Source organism: Papio anubis, chromosome 16 (genome assembly GCF_008728515.1).
Source record: "Papio anubis isolate 15944 chromosome 16, Panubis1.0, whole genome shotgun sequence".
NCBI classification, from domain to species: Eukaryota; Metazoa; Chordata; class Mammalia; order Primates; family Cercopithecidae; genus Papio; species Papio anubis.
Genome location: NC_044991.1, coordinates 17,169,714 through 17,191,490, shown reverse-complemented (window position 1 = coordinate 17,191,490; position 21,777 = coordinate 17,169,714). Strand labels below are relative to the sequence as shown.

Genomic DNA, 21,777 nt, shown 5'->3' with positions numbered 1-21,777 from the left:
GACCACGGACGGAGGACTGCCCTCCTGATCCACTGCGTGTTCCCTGCTCAGGATTTGAAAGTAAAAAATCGGCCAGGCATAGTGGCTCACGCCTGTAATCCCAGCACTTTGGGAGACTGAGGCAGGTGGATCACTTGAGGTCAGAAGTCAAAGACCAGCCCGGCCAACATGGTGAAACCCTGTCTCTACTAACAACACAAAATTAGCCAGGTGTGGTGGCATGCACCTGTAATCCCAGTTACTTGGGAGGCTGAGGCAGAAGAATCACTTGAACCCAGGAGGTGGAGGCTGTAGTGAGCCGAGATCGAGATCGCGCCACTGCACGCCAGCCTGGGTGATAGAGTGAGACTTTGTACCAAAAAAAAAAAAAAAAAAAAAAAGAAGAGGTAAAAAGTCTTTGAACTTGTTTCCACTGTAAGGGGGTGCTGAATTTGCACTTTCCATTGAAGAACCAGGGGTTGCCCCAGGCCGGTTTTCCCTGGTATGCCAGGGAGAGGACAAGGTCAGGTTCCCAGTGGCAGAGTAGTTGGTGGTCAGACAGGTGTAAACTGAACACAGGTCAGACAAGAGCTACAAGGACATCTGCCTATAAAAATACGTTTCCCACGTGAGGGACCCCTGCCAGGTACACCAGATGTATCTCGTGAGAAGCATACCATACCCACGTCCAGCTCCCCTGAATTTTCTGTTAGGACAGGGCTGCTAGCCACTCTGGTACTTGCACCCCAGTGTAGCTAGGGGCTCTCCAAACAGTCTTATTCTTGCAATAGTCCCAACAGTTATAAAACTATCTGGCACCTAGGAGCTCAGTAAATATTGACTGAATGGGTGGCTCCTGAACCTGGCCAATAATGGTATGTCTGATTCTTTCTGCTAAGAATGGGTGGTTCTGAAAATCTTCCAGCTGCTGATGCAGGCTGGGGAAAGGTGCAAACCACTGACATGGGAGGGAAGTATCTGCTACTTAGCTGAAGTCGAGCTCAGGGAAGATGGGGACATCTCTAAGAGGCTTCTTCTGGTAGAGGCTGAGGATGGGTCTAAGTCCTTAAAAAGGCTTCTTCGTAATTCTCCCAGTAATGAATTTAGGAACAAGGGGCTTTCACAGCGCGCCACAAAGGAATCTAGTCTACGTGTGATCTGACCAAGAGCCACTGCAGCCCCAAACAACCAGGTGTTCTCAGAGAGAAAAATTAGCCAGGCCACATTGTATCAACATCACGCCAACTGTTTACAGGGAAAGATGTCAACGACAATTGCCTTTATGAAGGACACTCTCTCTCGGATCGGAACATTCTACATTTATGGGCCTAACAGGCTTTCTTCCTATTCCATGACCTGGCTTCTGATAGTTCGGTTTAGAAAAACGATCACACACATACGAAAGTGATACAAAATAGGGACATATGGAGAAGAGATGAGCTTACTTATTTTCTTTTCATCTCTGTACTTTTCCAGAAAAATCAGGGTGGGCATGGGAAAACCTCTGATGTTTTGTACTCCTTTGCTGGTGATAGATAAACACGCAATGTACTCTGCCTTGTTATTGAGTTCCTTGAAGGCAGGTGCTGTGTTCTCAACAGCTTTAGGTAACAACAGCCTCTAATGTATTCCTCTTCACAGTGGGGGCCTACCAAATGCTAGAAATAAACCAACAAAAGAACGAACAAATAAAATGCAGCCCATTAACTCGGCTCCTTGCATTCAAATTTACCTTGTCCCTGTCCTGACCTTGGCCCATATACCCTGTTTAGCCCCAGGAGCTGCCTTGAATCTGAGAGTCCTCCAAATCAAGTCCTTGGGCCAGCTAGGGGAGCAGCAAGAGCTCTGGTGCCTTCCCTTGAATGGATGATATCAGCATATTTAAAATAACCATGATAATTCATGTTGTTATTGGCTATAGAGCTCCACTAGCACTATAGCCATTGCAAGCTGCAAGAGAATAAACGTGATTTCCTAGCTACAGCTCTACAATTTCTGATGACCTGTTCTGGTGACTATGGTGGTTATACTTATCCAACAGAGACTCACAGCTCTAACTGCATGGTGCAGGTGGCGTATTTTTGGAAAAAGACTCTGAGATGGAAGTCAGCATACAAGAGGTTTATTAGAGAGAGCTCTTGAGAACAGCACCTATGAAAGGGAAGGGGAAAGCAGGACTAGGCAGAGGGGAAAATCGACCTGTGAGGCAGTCTCTGAGTGTAGCAGATGATCCTGCAGGATCTCATGTCCATCAGTCATTCCACGACGTGTGGCGTCCCGGGAAGGGGTGTGGCCACAGACATGGCCACTCACTTCAACTAAGGCAACTGCAAAAAGGGCCGATGCTGGGGAGCCCCTTCTGCAGGGACTACTCCCAGCAGCTGGGGTAATAAGGTCTTTATTCCCAAAGGAGAATGTGGGAGTCTAGTGCATACGACCACCATTCTCACCCGACGAGACAGAGCACAATTAGGAGCTCCTCCGTGACACCTTCCCAGCTACCTTCTCTAACCCCCTCTAGGAGAGGTGACAACTCTCACTGCGCCCTCATTACTCATCTCCTTATTTGCAGAGCCAGCCATAGTGCTTGACACCCAGTAGGGATGCAATAAACGCCGGTTGAAGACATGCATCACTGAACACTCAACATCAGCATAAAGAAATGAATAAAACACCATGTAATTATAGAAAAACTGCCCCTCGTGAGTTCCCTGTGATCACAAAGAGGAAAACAAAGCAGACGCGATAGGGGAAACTTGAAAAGGGCAGCGGATGGAAGCCAAGACACAGGCACTCTGATCTCAACTCTGGGAAAAGCCTGCATCCTTCTGAGCTTCCGTTTCTTTCTTTATGAAACAAAAGGACACGTCCACGCGTTCTATGAAGATTAGAGAGCTGTGACATACTCAGTTTCAACAGGTGTCCTAAATGAGGTCATTGCCAGTGTCATTACTGACATGAAGAAGAAAAGTAAATTTTGATCCTGGTAAGGGAAAGAGTCCCGGGGATCACAATGTCATTCCCATGATTTGGTGAAGACTTTCCTCAATTAGCCCAGAGCTCAGACGCCCTGAGAAGGAAGCAGGGAGTGACTGGGGCAGGCAAGGAAGTTCACTCTCTGTTCGTGAATACAAACAGAAACCAACAAGAATATCCTGTGATTTATGAAAATGCTGGGATTTACAATCATTAAGTAGTATCTTGCTTTCATAGCATATGGAGCTAAGAGGAATGGCAGACGGCATTTTAAACACAGAAGGGGCCAGTGTGCAATTAAAAAAAAAAAAAAGTAAAAATTTCACTGTCGAATTTCTTTCTCAATGTACTCATCCAATAGAGAAGAATTTTTAAAATCATATAATTTTTAAAAAGACAGCTGGGAGAGGGGTATTAAAATAACAGCCTGAGATTTGTGCTAACCTGCCACTTCTCTCACATATCCATGCCACAGTTAATACACCTACCGAGCTCACGATTTCCCACTAGGTACTTTCCTATACCTCGAGGCTGTGACGAGAGTTACAATGATAGCTATAAAGAAACCCACCAGACTAGACAAAATGTCTTGTAAAGCCAAACACATACATCTCCTTAAAATGATAAACCATAACGTTAATGAAAGCAAAAGCTGTAAGAACATTTTCAAAAACTCTGGAATCAATACTCATCTCTACTACCTCACAGGCTTTCCTGGCAATTAGACTATCCGTGGATAAAAAGAAAACAATGAACGCACATCCGGACACCAGTATGTGAACACTCCACTATCTGCATACGAAATACACACATTTGATATTCATCTGTTAAAAAATCTTCATTTACTAAAGAAATATAAACACGTTTCTGTTTTACTCTGTTATTTTTCAAATCCAAGCAGAGCGGATATTGAACCATATTTGTAATTCCTTACCCACCGCATTAGCACGACCTCACTCGAGGTGACCTCACCTTTTTTAAAGAATCAACCCCTATTCTTGGCAAGCTGATACCTACAAGGATATCGGGAAGAAGCAAATGGGCTACCGTTACCTTTGAACTTGTGGAACACAGCCCACAGCTCTGCAATGTCGGTGGCAAAGGTGATATCCGTGTCAAGGACGATGACTCTCTCCAGGTTGGCAGGAAGAGTCTTGGTCAGCACAAGCTTCATCAGACCATAAATCCCAGAGTAATGTTTATTGGGGATCCAGGAAACTTCAGACTAGACAGAACAAGGCAGAGAGGGAGTTGGAGAAAGGGAAAAAAAGAGAAATCACTATATTAATTCTTTGCTTAAACATCATAAATAGGGCCTAACACACAAAAAGTATCCAATACAAATTTGTTGAATAAATGAATGAGTTTTCTTTTAAAGATTTATATAATTTGCATTTTGACATGTGAAGTTTTCTGGAGGAAAATGTATCTGAATTAAGGGAGAGGAAAAGTAATAGTTGTGAAATAATTATTACTGCAAATGCTATGTTGAGATTTTTAAATAAAACTTTTGTTATTATAGAAATAAAATAGATCCACTAGAGAAAAAAAGGATATGCAAAAACATAAAGGTCCAAAAATGGAATCCCATTACATATACTTTTGCAACCAATATCGAATTGTTGCTATGTACATATATTTCTTTAAATCATATTCCATTTATGTGTCATTAAAGATTAGTGGGTAATGGTATTGAATAGATTGCTACTGCTGCCTTCTCTTTATTCTCAGATAAACCCACAAGGAGGCCCTAGTCATCACACGACACTCTTCACCTGACAGCAACAGAGGACACACACAAGGAACAGAAATGAACCACCCATGGAGCACTGACATTATGATCCTCACATAATATAATGGAACAATCAATGGCTCGCAGATGGGCAGAGTCATCAGCGAGGCACACACACAGGTGCCATTTTGTGTCCAAAGGCAAGGATAAAAATAAAAGCACCAGTGTGATGAAAGCTCTCATATATGCATAGTCATTTATGAAGATCATCGTGGGCAGAGGCCCCAACCTGGCTGCTGTGGGGAGTTTCCATGGGAGCCAAAGTACACTTATTTTCAAGAGGGTAATCCTTTTAATAGAACCCTTTAAGATGGGGAATATGGCCACCTTACCAGGATTCCAAAAAATATTCATCTCCTTTGACCTTACCTTTGACCATGTTGAGGAGATGTTCGTTAAAAAATTCAGATTTAAAAATTTTGTTTAAGACACCAAAGATGTTCATCACCATGTTACCAAAGGGCAGCCATCAAAATGCCCCAAAATGGAACAATTAATTCAGACATAATACTCTTTTTTTTTCTGATAGCATCCTATGTAATTGTTTAAAACAAAGTGGATTAAGATGTAGTTTCTAAAAACCTACATATGATGTTAAAGGGGAAAAAAACAAGCTTTAAAACTGCTTTTACCTAAAAGCAACTATGTGTAATCAAACCAAATGAAACACATTCACCCACATTTTATGCAGAGAAAGAAAAAATAGCAGCAAGACATCCCATTGTGTCTGGAGTTGGTTCCTTCTGGTGGGTTCTTGGTCTTGCTGACTTCAAGAATGAAGCTGCGGACCTTTGTGGTGAGTGACACAGCTCTTAAAGGGGGTGCAGACCCAAAGAGTGAGCAGCAGCAAGATTTATTGTGAACAACGAAAGAACAAAGCTTCCACAGCTTGGAAGGGAACCCGAGCAGGATGCCGCTGCAGCTGGGGTGGCCAGCTTTTATTCCCTTATTTGTCCCCACCCACATCCTGCTGATTGGTCCATTTTACAGAGTGCTGACTGGTGTGTTTACAATCCTTTAGCTAGACACAGAGCACTGATTGGTGCGATTTTACAGAGTGCTGATTGGTGCATTTACAATCCTTTAGCTAGACACAGAGTGCTGATTGGTGCGTTTTTACAGAATGCTGATTGGTGCTACAATCCTTTAGCTAGACACAAAAGTTATCCAAGTCCCCACTCGACCCAGGAAGTCCACTGGCTTTACTTCTCATCAGTTTCAAGAAAAAGCATCCCTAACTCTGTGTATGAGACCCTGTCACCTTACACCCAGGCATCATGGAGGAGGGGAAAAAGGACAGGAGTTCAAATTTGGGCTCTAGCTCCACAGAGCATTTGATCTCTCTAAGCTTTGGTTTCTTTACCTGTAAAATGGAGTGTGTTTTAGAGATGGAATGGGTCTCATGAGTCAGCATGGGGAGCCTGTCTCATAGCTTCCCTAAATCGGCCTCCTGTGTGCCTGTTTTCCCACCATCACCAGACTATGACATGTTTGAAAACAATGTGGTTACTTAGTTTTTCTTTTAAGAGTAGTTACTCATTTTTAAAAGTTGGTAAAATGGAGATGATGCCTACTTCACACGGTGGTATAAAAATTAAAAGATATTAAAGGACTCAAGGGCCTGGTACCCACCCTTCTTCCTGATCCCTCTATCTTATTCCAAGTATTTAGATATCAATGCCTCTTTCAGTACTTCCTGATGAAGGTAAGGGTCTCCAGGATGTATGCAGGAGAGCAAAAAACTGAGGTGGCAGAGTCAGACATACCTGGATTTAGATTCCAGTATCATCACTTAATCGCCATTCACCTTGGACAGGTTTGCTCAGCTTGTCTGAGTTTCTGCTATTTATAAAGGTCATCCCTCCTTTTTACAAATTTTTTTTAAAATTTTAGATTCTGGGGGTACACACGCATGTTTGTTACATGAGTACACTGTGTAATGGTGGAGACTGGACTTCCAGTACACCTGTCACCTGAATGTTGAACACTGTATCCAGCAGGCAATTTTTCACCCCTTATCCAGCTCTCACCCTTTCTTCTTTTGGAGACCCCAGTGTCTATTATTTCCAACTTTGTATCCATGTATGCCTATTGTTTAGCTTCCACCTGTAAGTGAGAAAGTGTGATATTTGATTTTCTGCTTCGGAGTTAGCTCGCTTAGGATAATGGCCTCCAGCTCCATCCTTGTTGCTACACTTACTTTATCCTATCATGCAGGGTGTGGGTGGAAACAGCACACTCTCCTGGGGAATCTAAGGAAGATTTAATAAAAGGACTACTTAATCTAAGTATATGCAGAATTAGAGGCAGTTTAACAAGAACTGTGCAGTTACTAGAGGACGGGAAGAGTACTTGAGGCCATTACTACCCCAAGGCCAAAAGGGTCTAGGCCAACAGATGCTGGAATCCAGAGAGAACTGCCATATGAGTAAGGCCACCTGGCTGAGGCAGTGACCTTCAGCAGAGGGACACAGCCTACCTGTGGCAACCCATAAGCCAGAACAGGAAAAAACATCTCAATGTCACTCTCCTCCTGCCCACCAGTATCCCGGGAGGGCAGCCCTCTGGTCAACCCTAATGGAAACCAGAGCGAAAGTGAGATTAGAGATGCTTTATGCATCAGCCTCATGGAGCATAAAGTGAGGGTTAGGGCAAGAGAGTACCTAGAAGGAAAAAACTCACACAACCAACAGAGTCATACCGTTAACACAAGGACAAATTAAATGAACAACAACAAAATCAAAGCATAATGCCTTGGCCGGGTGCAGTGGCTCACGCCTGTAATCCCAGAATTTTAGGAGGCTGAGGCAGGTGGATCACCTGAGGTCAGGAGCTTGAGACCAGCCTGAACAACATGGAGAAATGCCGTCTCTACTAAAAATACAAAATTAGCCAGGTGTGGTGGCACACACCTGTAATCCCAGCTACTCAAGAGGCTCAGGCAGGAGAATCGCTGGAACCTGGGAGGCAGAGGTTGCATTGAGCAGAGATCACACCATTGTACTCCAGCCTGGGCAACAAAAGTGAAACTCTGTCTCAAAAAAAAAAAAAAAAAGCACAATGTCTTGTATATAATGGGTACAAAACACATTTCTGGAACAGATGGATGGATGGATGGATGGATGGATGGATGGATGAATGGATGATGGATGGATGGATGATGGATGAATGGATGGATTAATGGATGATGGATGAATGGATGGATAGATGGATGGATGGATGAATGGATGGATGGATGGATGATGGATAAATGGATGGATGGATGGATGGATGATGGATGAATGGACGGATGAATGGATGGATAAATGGATGATGGATGGATGGATGGATGATGGATGAATGGATGGATAGACGGATGGATGGATGAATGGATGATGGATGAATGGATGGATGGATGGATGATGGATGAACAGACGGATGGATGATGGATGGCAGGCAGGCATAGGAAGGCAGGCGATTTGTCTACAATCCCACAGCAAGCAAGATGCAAAGCTCTAAGAGTCACAGTTTGCCAGGAGAAGGTTTGTGTTCTTTCCCCAAACTACATTATCCTTCCTTTGGAGTGAGATTCCTGACTAGCCATCACGGTAGGATCCGAGGACTCAGTGAGGAATTCCCTCCCATATACTTTGTAAACATCTTCCTCATGAAAGCCCTGGCCTTTGGGGCTCAGCTCAGCCTCCTCTCTCCTCTAACAATCTGCCTGAACTGAGGCTTGGCAATCATCAGTCCATGCTGCAGGGCTGTGCTATTTAATCAGACCTTTGATTAACTTACTCATCTATTTTGGTTACCATCAAAGCAGGAGAGCTGGGTGAAGACTGAACACCAGAGTGATGGGTTAAGCTGTCTAATTAGATTGCCCTGACTCTCCATTTTATTTTTAACACGCATGTGAGGCACTCAGTTACACTGCAAAACAGGAAGACTACAGGAATAAATTAATCTCAACATGAGCCCAGTCCTGAATGTCGCTCCAAGCCCCCAACTTAATGCATAATCAATTAAGTCCGAGTGCTCAATTAGTCATAAAGGAGGCAATGGGATGAGTTTGTATTCAGAAAGAAAGCCCCAGGAAAAGGTGGAAAATTAAGAAATTTTGTGGAGGGGAAAGAACGTGTGGTAAGAAGCAGGTACATTTATTACGAATAGCTCAGCCTCTTAGAGACAGCGTGATATCTAGCACACGCTTCCCCCACCTCCGTCCATACTCTCCTCCTCCAAGTCTCAACTTAGAAATCACTGCCTTCCAGCCACCACCACCCCCACAGCCCCAGGCTGGATTAGGGGCTCCCAAAGCAAGAAGCAAGCTGTTTCCCTTCCTCTAGCACAGCATGTTATCCTGCTGGGTTCAATTTTCCATGCCCCTCTCCTGCACTTGACTGAAACTCCTTGAGGCAGGGACAATGTCTTTTTTACTGTGGTAACAACATAGTAATTACTCAAAAACTGTTTGATGAATGTGCATGACTATGGAGTCAGCCAGGCCTGAGTTTATTTTCCTCTGACATTTTCCTCACCTAGGAGCAGAAATGTTCACGATTGCTAAAATCCAGGGTCAGTACGGTGCATGGAAGAGGCACAGTTTGTTGAGCCCCGAAGCCTGGGCCATAGAACTGGTTCCACTTTTAATGAGCTGTGTGACCTCAGGTAACTCACTTAACCTCCTTGAGTCTTAGTTTTCTCATCTGGAAAAGGGGGGCCTACAATGTTATGGTATTCACAGGAGAAGGTGTAGGATCCAGCCTCATGCTGGGCAAGCAACAGGTCTCCGCCAAGCCCATTTCTCCTCTCTCAGTGAATGCCTATCAGCAATACCCAAGTTCAGGTGACTCAGAATTCGGGGCATGATAAAAGCAGCAAATTCTGGTACCTTTGAAAGTAAAGGGGAAGTCAGGAATGCAGATGGTTTTGTCACGGGAAATAAGCTACTTATCCCTTGTCCCATGTTTCTGTAAAAAACGAGGCGGGCAGATCATGAGGTCAAGATATCCGGTTTCATCCCTGGCCAACATGGTGAAACCCCGTTTCTACTAAAAATACAGAAATTACTTGGCATGGTGGCGGGCTCCTGGAGTCCCAGTTACTCAGGAGGCTGAGGCAGGAGAACTGCTTGAACTCAGGAGGCGGAGCTTGCAGTGAGCCAAGAGAGCGCCAATGCACCCCAGCCTGGTGACAGAGCAAGACTCCATCTCAAAGAAAGAAAAATCACAGGCTGAAATCTGGAAAATGTAAAGTCCCTCCCTCTGGTAGATCTCCAAAACTGGACAGCACACTTTGGGTTTGAGGAGGAGGAAAAGTGCGTGGGAGTGATTAGCCATGCAACCTTCTGGGGCAGTCTCTTCATGCAATCCACACCGGTATTAATCTCATTTCCACGCCGCAACACACTTCAGTCCAACCAGGAACTTCTTACATCATGGGCTCAACGGAGAGAAGAGCACCCTCGAAGGCAGGTTGAGGAAACCTGGAGAGCACCACGCAGATTTCCCCAAGAGCATCCCATACAGAAGACAACACCTGGCAGAGTAATAACCCACCATGTTGTTCATCATTATCAACACGCCAAAGGGTTCATGTAATTAAAAAGATAATAAAAATGAGAGTTAGTTTATTCTAAGGGGCAGATCATTATCCTTGCAATGGCTGTTAATAATTCTAAGCAGCATGGTCTAAACTCCAATCAGCAAAAACGCAGTCATGCCCAAGATTATCACCTAATTCACTTACGCAAAGGGAGCACAGGCAACCCCAGGTTTTAAGGGTTTTATGTAAACTAGAGGGTGGGGGATGCTTCCAAAGGGAAATTTGCCGTCCTGAAGAAGCTGCCAATTACCAGGTAGACCCAAAGGGGAGCATCTATGAGGCGGTGCAGGTGATTCTAGGGTAGATCTGATGTCAGGTGGTCCACAGAAAAGTTGACCAGATTAGCAGTATGAGCATGGAGGCAGAGGACTAGACAGTGGACACACCTCACCTCTAACGGTGACTGCCCAAAACACAGGGGATGGAGGAAAGCCATGTCTCAATGGTGATGACACATTTCTGACCTTTGATAAATAAGGGAAAGACAGGAAAAGAGGCTGGTTTTGTCAGGAAATGATGCTCATTCCTTCTTCAAGATGTGGATTTCCAGGAGTCATTGAGATACCCTAGTCAAGATAATAATAGAAAATATGCCTAGCACATACTGGGTGTCAGGCATTGTGGAAAGACCTTTATATGGGCTGGTATTTAAACTCCTCCTAACAAGCTTAAGGGTTGTATATTATTTAGTACCCAAAGTGTGGGGGTCCTTTTCCTTACCTCAACTTTCAGTCCTCCAGTCCTAGATACTCTACTCTGAAATGATGTGTTTCTCTCTTCCCCTCTTTTCCCACTGGCCCTGGCCTATTCAGACGTGCTCTTCACCCTTCTGATTTACTGTAGGGTCAGGACTGAGCCTCTGCCTCCATCCAGACAAATTTTCATTCTCCAAGCGGTTTTTCAGATAATTAGGTATAATGTCTTTAGAGCTGGGCATTCCTGGCTTCCAAATCTCTCCAGGCCTTAATTTTCTCACCTGTAAAAAGGGTAATAGTAGAATATCCTGCTTCCTTCCTAACGTGTTACTATATTTGTAATCTGTAAGCTCCCCTCTACCATACTGGAAATATTTTTTGCTCAAAACAGATTGCTTACCCATATTAACATTTTGCTGTGGACTGCAAATCACCTTGACATATTTTAAAAAATTTAAAAAAGAAGTCGTCCCAGCTGCAGAATGTTTGAAAAGTCATTTGCTTTTCATGTTGTTTCTGAGTGGTTGTCCTGGCAACCAACCTATATGTTCAGAGTATAATTGTTAAGAAATAGAAGTGGGGTGGGGCTTAAGATGCTGGGACAGAGACACTGGCGGATGCCTTGGAAGAAGATCGTGAAATGAGCACAAGCTTTGGAGTCTGTCTGGCCCAATTCTGAATCCTGACTCTACCATAACCAGCCTGGCAAACTCACCTAAGTCTCAATCTCCCCACCCATAAAACAGAGAAAACAATACACATTGCATGAGGTTTGAAAAAGCATTAAATGAGGTAGCAGAATCATGGTGCCTAGCACAATGCTTGCCATATAAGGGCTCAATAAGAGTGTTTAAAATGGTTCATGACACATGCCATTAATCCCAGCACTTTGGGAGGCCAAGGTGGGTGGATCACTTGAGGTCAGGAGTTCAAGACCAGCCTGGCCAACATGGTACAACCCCATCTCTACTAAAAATGCAAAAATTAGCTGGGCATAGTGGCGCATGCCTGTAATCCCAGCTACTTGGGAGGCTGAGGCAGGAGAATCACTTGAGCCCAGGAGGTGGAGGCTGCAGTGAGCTGAGATTGCAACACTGCACTCCAGCCTGGGTGACAGAGTGAGACTTTGTCTCAAAATAAATAAATAAATAGAAATAAAATAAAATAAAAAATAAAATAAAATAAAATAAAATAAAATGGTTAACAACACATACTCTGGAGACTGTCTGGGTTTGAATACTGGCTCCATCATTCACTGTCTGGGTCATTCTGGGCAAGCAGTTAAACCTCTATGTACCTCAGTTTTCATCTGTAAAATGGGGCTACTTACAGCACATATTCCATGGGATTGTGAGAATTCTGGCGCTATATATAAGCAATGGCTATTGTTAACTGTCAATATTATGACTGATGATAATAAGAGCAAAAGACAATATTCACCTCTATTAAAGGCATCTGCTGTCGCACACCTGTAATCCCAGCACTTTGGGAGGCCGAGGCAGACAGATCACCCAAGGTCAGGAGTTCAAGACCAGCCTGGCCAACATGGTGAAATCCCATCTCTACTAAAAATACAAAAATTAGCTGGGTGTGGTGGCAGATGCCTGTAATCTCAGCTACTCAGGAGGCTGAGGCAGGAGAATCACTTGAACCCAGGAAGTGGAGGTTGCGGTGAGCTGAGATCGAGCCACTGCACTCCAGCCTGGGCAACAAAGCAAGACTCCATCTCAAAACAAACAAACAAAAAGTCATCTGCATTTGTGAGTAGTCATCCTTGGCAGCACAGAGAAACTCCAGTTTAGCTCAGTTGAGATCATTTAAGGGGACATTTATGGAACACCTTAATATGGGGCAGGTACTGAGGAGGATGAGGGACCAGGGTCCATGATGAAGGAAACATGGCTGATGTTCTCAAGGAGTCTGTGGTCTAGCGGATATTCAGTATCCAGGACTGCACAACAAGTTACCTCAAAATGCAGCAGCTTAAAACAGCAACAGTTATAAACTCAAATGGTTTCTGTGTGTCAGGAATCTGGGAGTGTATTCGCTGGGGGTGGTTCTTAGGATTCCTCATGAGGTTGCAGTCATCTGAATACTTGTTCTGGGATGTAAGATCTAATTCTATGTTGGCTCCCACATACGTGCCTGGCAGGTGATGCCAGCTGTCAATAAGAAGGCTCAGGTTTTTGCCACATGGACCACTCCAGAAGGCTGCTTGAGAGTCTTTACCACATGCTGGCTGGTTTTCCCCAAAGCGAGGTCCCAAAGACAGCAAGGTGGAGGGAAGGTTATTTTGAAGACTTGGCCTCAGAAGGAACATGGTATCATTCCTGCAATGTCTTACCGGTTATACAGGTAAGTTTATGCAATGTGGGAAGGGACTAGACGTGGGAGTGAATGAATGCTAGGAGGTGGGAATTACTGGGTGCCATCTTGGAAATTGGCTACCACATCTCTAATTATAAAATGGTATGAAACTGCACTGTGATAAATTCCAAGTACAGCCATCCTCGGAGTCTGTGGGGTACTGGTTACAGGACCCCTCTTGGATATCAAAATCCAAAGATGCTCAAGTCTTGATATAAAATGGTGCCATATTGCATATAATCTACGGGCATCCTCCTGTATACTTTAAATCATCTCTAGATTACTTCTAACACCTAATACAATGTAAAAATTACGTAAACAGTTGTTGTATTGTTTTGGGAATGACAAGAAAAAGTCTATACATGTTCAATACAGATGCAACCATCTGATTTTTTTTTTTCAAGTGTTTTCAGCCCTTGGTTGGTTGAGATATGTATAGCAGTGGTCCAGTAGAAGGACAATTAAAGGGGAGTGATAAGAAAGGAGGGACAACAATCAGATAGAGATGTCTGGAGGAAATAAACCTTAAATTTGGTCTTGAAAAATGAGTTGAAAATTGAGATTCTCAAATATTGGGAGAAAAGCATGATAGGACAATGAAGGCACAGATAAATAAACAATTCTGTGTGTGTGTGTTTGTGTGTAACATAACTATAGTCTGATACACTTAATGAAAAAACTTACAGCTGAAAATGATAGAGATGGATATGGAAAGGCAGGACAGGATCAAATGTTGGAGAAGACCAGGACCATATGCCATGCAAAAGAGCACTGGATAATATCCCAGAGACAGTGGGAAAAACAAAATGGGTTTCATTAGCTAAGAAATGTGATCTCATCTGTATTTTTGGAATATACTCTAATGATTTATGGAGGAAAGATTAACCAAAGGCAGCTGAGAGGCATCAGAACCTTGGAGGAAGCCTGGTGAAAATGCAGATTCCCAGGATCCTACTGAGAGGTTATGATTCATTAGATCTGTGGAAGGGCCTAGAAATCCGTATTTTAAAACCAGCACCCCGGGTGACTCAAAAGCAAGTCTCCATAGATTACACTCTAAGAAACACCAAGTTAGGAGACACAGAAAATGCTATTTCTCAAGGTCTTCTTGGCTGAATCATTTGCACTGGATCAACAACCAACTTATTGTTCAGAAACAAGTCATAAGAGAGCCCCAAGCTTAAGTGCCCCATCTGAAACTGATACTTTGTTGGATTTATAGGGAGAGTAGACCTTTCTCACATATTAATAAAAGAAAGTGTTGACGTAAGGTCAGGAGTTCTTTAGCTATCTCTATGCCTCATAGGTAGTTAATGACAATGAGGTCGGGAAGGCTTCCTGGCTGTACTTCTCTTTCCATTTAGAAGTCCTATCTCAATACAAGCAGCTCTAGGTCAGCTACAGCAAAATTCTTCGTAACCAGCATCAACAGGAGAACTGAATTACATATTTCATGTCTTCTTACATTAGCAACTTACAAGAAAATGTTGTGAGAGCCTCAAAGCTGGTCTTTGCAGGTGACAGCAATCTCCCGTAAGCATCAATGAACATTTATTCAGACATAGAACCCTAGCCCAAAATAAGATTAGCTGGCTTGCACCTAAAGATGCTCATTATTCAGAGGTCTACTAAGAAATGATCTTCTGCAAACATAAGTCATTCCAGAATGACGACAAAGGCTAAGTGAACCAAGGGGAATGTGATCGTGGATCTACAGACACGTCCCTCCTTCTACTGGTGGCACAAAACCCCTTCCTCTCTTATCGCCCAGCAAGAAGCATCCTCTATTTAGCTTTGCGAAGCTTGAGGGGATTGGTCACTGGAGCATTTACAGATTGCCTGAACATCCCTCAGTACTTTATGTTATGAAATGGAGCATTTCAAAACACTGGGAGTTCTGATTTGTGAACTGGACTGTTACAGTGGTTTAATTTCCTGAAATATAGCTGCCTTCTTAACTAATAGATTTTTCAATGCACTGAGGAGAAAATTGCATTAGCTCCTGCGTAGCCTGATCTTAATATTTTTAGAAGCTGCAATTCTTCTTATTACAGTGCACAGTATGTATTTATGTATGCAGACTTAGCACAGTGTCTGACACATAGAAGGCACTCAATGAATAGTTTTGAAAAAGCAAAACAATGCATTTATACAAACACCACTTATTGAGAACCATTGCTTCTGATGGGGATATACTGATGGACGGACCTGCTTCATTCATTCATCATTCATTCACTCATTCATTTACTCAACAAACACTTCAGAGACTTTTAAGTGTAAAGTTCTGTGCCAGATGATTGCTTTGAGGAAGTAACAGCAGTTTTTGAAATTATTATAACAAATAATATTTGTTATACTATTTTATTTTTAAAATATATATATAATATTTATTTATTTTATTCCAAAATAAGTTTCAAAAAGGATGATCACAGCTGTCACGGTAGTGGTTTACCCTGAGAGGAAGTAGGAGTGAGGGAGGCTGGGGCATGGGATAGTGAAGATATCCAGGTGGCTTTGGTGCTATTGTTCTAGTTTTAAGTTAGATGACATGGTGCTTTATCAGTGTATGCCATAACTTGTTTATCTGCAGTCTTCATATGTATGTGAATATGCTCATATGTACGTATATCACCAGTGACCTAGGTACAAGAGTGTGGCCTACAGAGAAGATACATTGGTTAAACTGGACCCTGACGGTAACTTAAAGTCATATGTATGCATATGGATACATACGTGTGTGTGTATACATACCCTCTCTATTTGTGGGGGATTGGTTCCAGCACCCTCAAGGATACCAAAATCCTCAGGTGCACAAATGCCCTGATATAAAATAGTGTAGTATTTGCATATAGCCTAGGTATATCCTCCCATATACTTTGTCATCCTAGATTGCTTATTAATACCTAATGCAATGTAAATGCTATGCAAATGACTGTTATACAGTATTGTTTAGAGAATACTGAAAAGAAAATAAATATCTATACATGTTCAGTTCAGGTGTACCCATCTATTTTTTTCCCCTGAATACTGTCAAGTCTTGGTTGGTTGAATCCAAGAATACAGAACCCACAGATATATATAGGTGACCATATATGTGTGGTGTATTTAGTTATATTTAATTCCCATTCGAAGTGCTAAGAAGAGAGATAATCATTCTGCTATTAAATGCAAGCGGAAAAAAAGACTTCGTTTCTGTTACCATAAATTTATTCTACTGCATGCATTCTTAACAGATACAAAAGTTGGTTCTTGTGGGGATCAAAAAAAAAAATCAGATATTCCAATGGTTTGGTATTAAAATCTTATGTTAGAGGTTTAATCAGGGAAATAAAAAGTATAAAAAGGCACACAGGAGAGGGGAGTGATACTGTTTAAAAAGAGATTAAGAAACACCGCCCTCCAGGATCATACAACATTAAAATAGTCACAAAACAGAAGTACGCAAAAGTGCACACACACACATCTCAAAAACCTGCTCCCTGATCTTAGCCTCTGCTGAATCCAACAGTTCTTTCCTGCCCTTCTGAATTGAATCAGAAGGCAGCTGAATCAGAAAACACACTTCTCTGTTGTCAAGTTCATCCGGATATTTGGGAGGCAATTTCTCTCGCTATCACAACCATTCCTTCTTCCACTCTTACCTCCGCCTTCCCATGGAGCCATCTAAAAAGGGCAGCCACATAGGCTGCAATTAAAGAAGCCCCACACTGCTCAGTATTAATGAGGCATTTTGCTTTTCATTTTTAGAGGGCTCTTTAGCACTTTGTAGGTGACATCCTTGCCTGTGACAATCTCTGTTGCCAGCTGCGGAGATGTACCTTGCAGGTGAATTTAAACACACGGGCAGCAGCTTACATGCAGGCAAATAGAGTTGAGGAGGATGACCCAGAGGTGTCCCTTTATTAATTTCTGGTTGGGTTTTCTTTCACCACACATAGAAGGCAAAAGTCTCTTGGTGTAGTAAAAGGAAAACCTTGTCAATGGCAGTCCGAATTTCTTCTGGCTGACAGCCAAAATGAGTCTCTTCACTGGTCACCCTGAAAAGATGATGGCTTCACTCAGCTCTTGTAATACATCTAACGAACATTAACCAAAGGTCTTATTGCAATTTTGAATATGTTTAACCTTGACATTGAAGCCCTGCTTCAGAAGATTTAGACGGTGGTAATGTTGACATTCACCCCCCAACAACAGGCCCTTACTGTTTAATATGATGGTTGTCAAGGCAACCAGATTGTGAGGATGGCTGTCTAACCTGTCTAGATTTAGAATTTATCATACATGAGAATGCAGAAGGGAAAAATGTCACCCTTAGAAGGTACTAGAGAAGACGGTACATGGTACAAGGTAATTCCATTATGCTTTTACTTCCACTTGGGGATTTGGCTACTGATCAAAGGAATTCCTAATGCTCTAAATCCCCTTTAAAAAAAAATCACCTAATTCCAAAAGTGACTCATTTATCTAAACATTCATTGTGTGTGCCAAATCCTGTACTAGATCCTAAGGAAAGAGGAGTAAATGAAAAATGTTCCTCTTTCTTAGAAGATCACCATTAAATGGGAGAGAATATTATTATGTTTATAATAACAATAACATCTGTTGAACGCTTACTATGTAACAGTATAATAAAGCAATTTACAAGTATCTTTTAATTCACACAATAACCTTGATTACTATGTGTGATGTAGACATCAAGGAAATCACCCAATTATAATGAATTATAGAAGCTGGGATTAAAAATCAGATTTGCCTCTTTCCAAAAACCTTAATTGTTTTTGGAAACTGATTCAAATATGATACTCACATGATGATTACAGAGTGAAATCTGAAATTCTTATCAACATTCTCAGAACATAGCAAAATTAATTGTACTCAGAAACGGGAAGTAAAATCAGGAAAGACGAAGGTGACTACTAGATTGAGCTCATACTTTTAGCATAAACAAACATTCCAATGTAGTTATAATAGAGTCATATACCTTCTCAGTACAAATGTTTCTCCAAGGACTGAGACAACTGTTAACACCAAAATACAAAGCAGGAAGGGACGCTTGGAAACATATGTCCAGACCCAGGAAGATTATTATAACGGATTTTTAACTTCTGTACTTTACTATCCAAAGAGTGTGTGATATGGTTTGGCTGTGTCCCCACCCAAATCTCATCTTGAAATCCCAGGTGTTATGGGAGGGACCTGGTGGGAGGTAACTGAATCATGGGGGCAAGTCTTTCCCGTGCTGTTCTTGTGACAGTGAATAAGCCTCATGAGATCCAATGGTTTTAAAAAGCGGAGTTCCCCTGCACAAGCTCTCTCTTTGCCGGCTGCCATCCGTGTTAAGATGGGACTTGCTCCTCCTTGCCTTCCACCATGATTGCGAGGCTTCCCCAGCCACGGGGAATTTTAAGTCCAGTTAAATCTCCTTCTTTTGTAAATAGCCCAGTCTCGGGTATTATCAGTACCGTGAAAACGGACTAACACAGTGTGCCAGGGAAAGTCTCAGTCTTCTAAAACTAACGGTTAACATTTGCACATAACGCAGGGTCCTGAGCAGGAGCCAAGCGGAGCCTGGGTGTCCTCCTTCAGGACACTGACAAAGACCTGCTGCAGCCCCAGCCCAGGGCTGGCTACACTTTGGAATCACACGAGCCCACACTACTGGGCCTGCCCCAGAAAAACTAAACTACGACATCTAGTGGTAGGGCCTGGCATTGCTGCTTGTTTGGGTTTGGATCACAAGCCATGCTAAAGTGTCATCCAGAGTGGCCCCTAGCATTGTTTTGGGCGTGTTGTTTTGTGTTACCAACAGTTCCAAGTGATTCTTATGTGCAGTCAAGTCTGAGACATACAACAATTGGGAAGTGAGCCAATTAATTAATTCTACCTGGGGAAGATCAACACCCAACTTAAAAGCACAGCTCTGTAACTTTATTTTCTGTTTGCACAGACATTGCTGAGTTCCTACATAGTATACATATTTTTTAATCTCCTGGGAATATTTAAGCATCCTTGATCTAGAAGCAACATGGAATGACGGCACGAGCACTGTCCTGAATACAAGCTGGAGTGTGGTCAATTCCCTTCTCTGAATTTCAGGTTCTACATCTGCAAAGCAGACACAAGGCGGCCAGACACAGTAGCTCACGCCTGTAATCCTAGTACTTTGGGAGGCTGAGGCGGACAGATCACCTGAGGCCGGGAGTTTGAGACCAGCCTGACCAACATGGAGAAACCGCATCTCAACTAAAAATACAAAATTAGCCGGGCATGGTGGTGCATGCCTCTAATCCAGCTACTCGGGAGGCTGAGGCAGGAAAATCGCTTGAACCCGGGTGGTGGAGGTTGCAGTGAGTCAAGATCACACCACTGCACTCCAGCCTAGGCAACGAGAGTGAAACTCCATCACAAAAAGAAGGAAAAAAAAAAAAAAAAAGCAGACACAAGGCCACCTATTGCTCTGTCAACGTGAAAATGGGATGATGTACAGGAAAATACCCAGCAGAGGACCTGACAGAATCGAGCTGCTGGTTCATTCTGAATCAAGAAGGAAGAAATATTTCATTATGTGACAGGTGGAATAAAGGCCTGATCACAGTGAGTGAGCTTGAGATGCTAGTCCTTTACCACATGTCATCAGCTGTGATTTTCTCTCCTTCTTTATAATGGCTGGTTTTGGAGGGTGGGACTTACGTATATATACAGTGTAAAGGCAACACACACACTCTGGAACACAATGTACATTAAGTAATAGCAGCATATTAATAATAACAGGGGATGAGAAAGGGGAGTTTCAGCAGTGCTATTATGCCTCTGAATAAGATGTTGATCATTGCTTGCTATTTTCTCTTCAAACATGTTATTTAGCCAGTAGTGAGCAGATTTAAAACCCACTGGGGTTCTTGAATTCAGCCTGGCTGAGTGGTTAAATCCGATGAAAATATTCTAGTTAGATGGGTTTTTAGCCAAGGGAGTTGACGATACAAAACGATACATAACCGGTCAGTTTGTAAGACGTCCATCTTTCAAAAATGGTAATAGGAACAATGATGATGGTAATAGTAATAATAAGAATGTATGTGCAGCATTTCATTTACAAAAAATTTTTCCATCTATCATTTCATTGGATGCTTGAAATAAGTCTGTGAATTAAGCAAGTAAGGGATTCATATCTCTATTTTACACGTAGGAAACTGAGACTTAAAAACATCATTGTCTCAAATTGCACAGCTAGTAAGTGGGAGAGTTACAGTTTGCCCCTTCTGACCTTCAGGAAAATCACTGTTAAAATGTCGAGGGCCTTCTAACACCAGCACCTAATGCTGGAACTTTATCATGGGAAACAGATGGAATTAAGAGACTGTGAAGTATCATCTATTGTTCTCGGCAAGAAAATTCACATTTTGATAACTTTGTGCACCTTTTCCTAAAATCAGCTTGGTGAAATGGTATAATCAGGGATGAAAACTTGAAATGTTTCCAAGTTTCCTATCCAAAGTTAGCTTTGTTTAGAAATAAAGTTATTTTGTTTACATGGCTTGTTTTCCATGCTTCAGTTAGAAGACAGGCAGAATCTGGCTGGGCACAGTGGCTCACACCTGTCATCCCAGCACTTTGGGAGGCCGAGGCAGGCAGATCATGAGATCAAGAGTTCGAGACCAGCCTGACCAGTATGGTGAAACCCCATCTCTACTAAAAATACAAAATTAGCCGGGCATGGTGGTGCATGCTGTAATCCCAGCTACTCAGGAGGCTGAGGCAGAAGAGTTGCTTGAACCCGTGAGGCAGAGGTTGCAGTGAGCCGAGATTATGCCACTGCAGTCCAGCCTGGGTGACAGAGTAAGACTCTGTCTCAAAAAAAAAAAAAAAAAAAAAAAAAGAATTTGACCCATCAGTGTCCCAAATGAGGAAAGAGAGTAATGAATGGACATCACCATGGGTTCACCAGTTGATGGCAACATCTTAATGCTTCACATGGTTAGGAATAAAACGACACAAATCCATTGGACTGGCCTCTGACTTGAGGGCTTCCATTTTCTATCCCATCACCTTCACAGTCAGCACCTGCCTAGGCCGTGGAGTCACCCCAATTGTGTCAGTTTCTAATATGAAGGGCAATTTTGCCCCCAAGGGACACTTGGCAATACTTGGAGATACTTTTGGTTGTCATGACTTGGGCACTGGGGTGCTACTGGATCTGGGGGGCAGAGGCAAGGGACACCACTCAACATCCTCAGACAGGACAGCCCCCACAACAAAAAAAACCATCTGGCCCAGAACATCATGCGTGCTAAGGTCGAGGCACCTTGCTCAAAAGTACCAGCTGAAACTAAGAACAAAATGGATGTGGATGAAGAGTCTTTGTCCTGGTACATGAGAGTACAC

General features: G+C 42.7%; 1 protein-coding gene across 1 annotated transcript in view; it reads right to left on the bottom strand.

Moving 5' to 3' along the window:
• The window catches only part of LARGE1 (LARGE xylosyl- and glucuronyltransferase 1), a 697,253-nt gene that overhangs the window by 339,081 nt on the left and 336,395 nt on the right, over positions 1–21,777 (bottom strand). Inside the window, exon 6 of the mRNA XM_003905455.5 lies at positions 4,009–4,180. Within this exon, the coding sequence (XP_003905504.1) occupies positions 4,009–4,180 (172 nt within the window). The remainder of the gene's footprint in view (positions 1–4,008; positions 4,181–21,777) is intronic.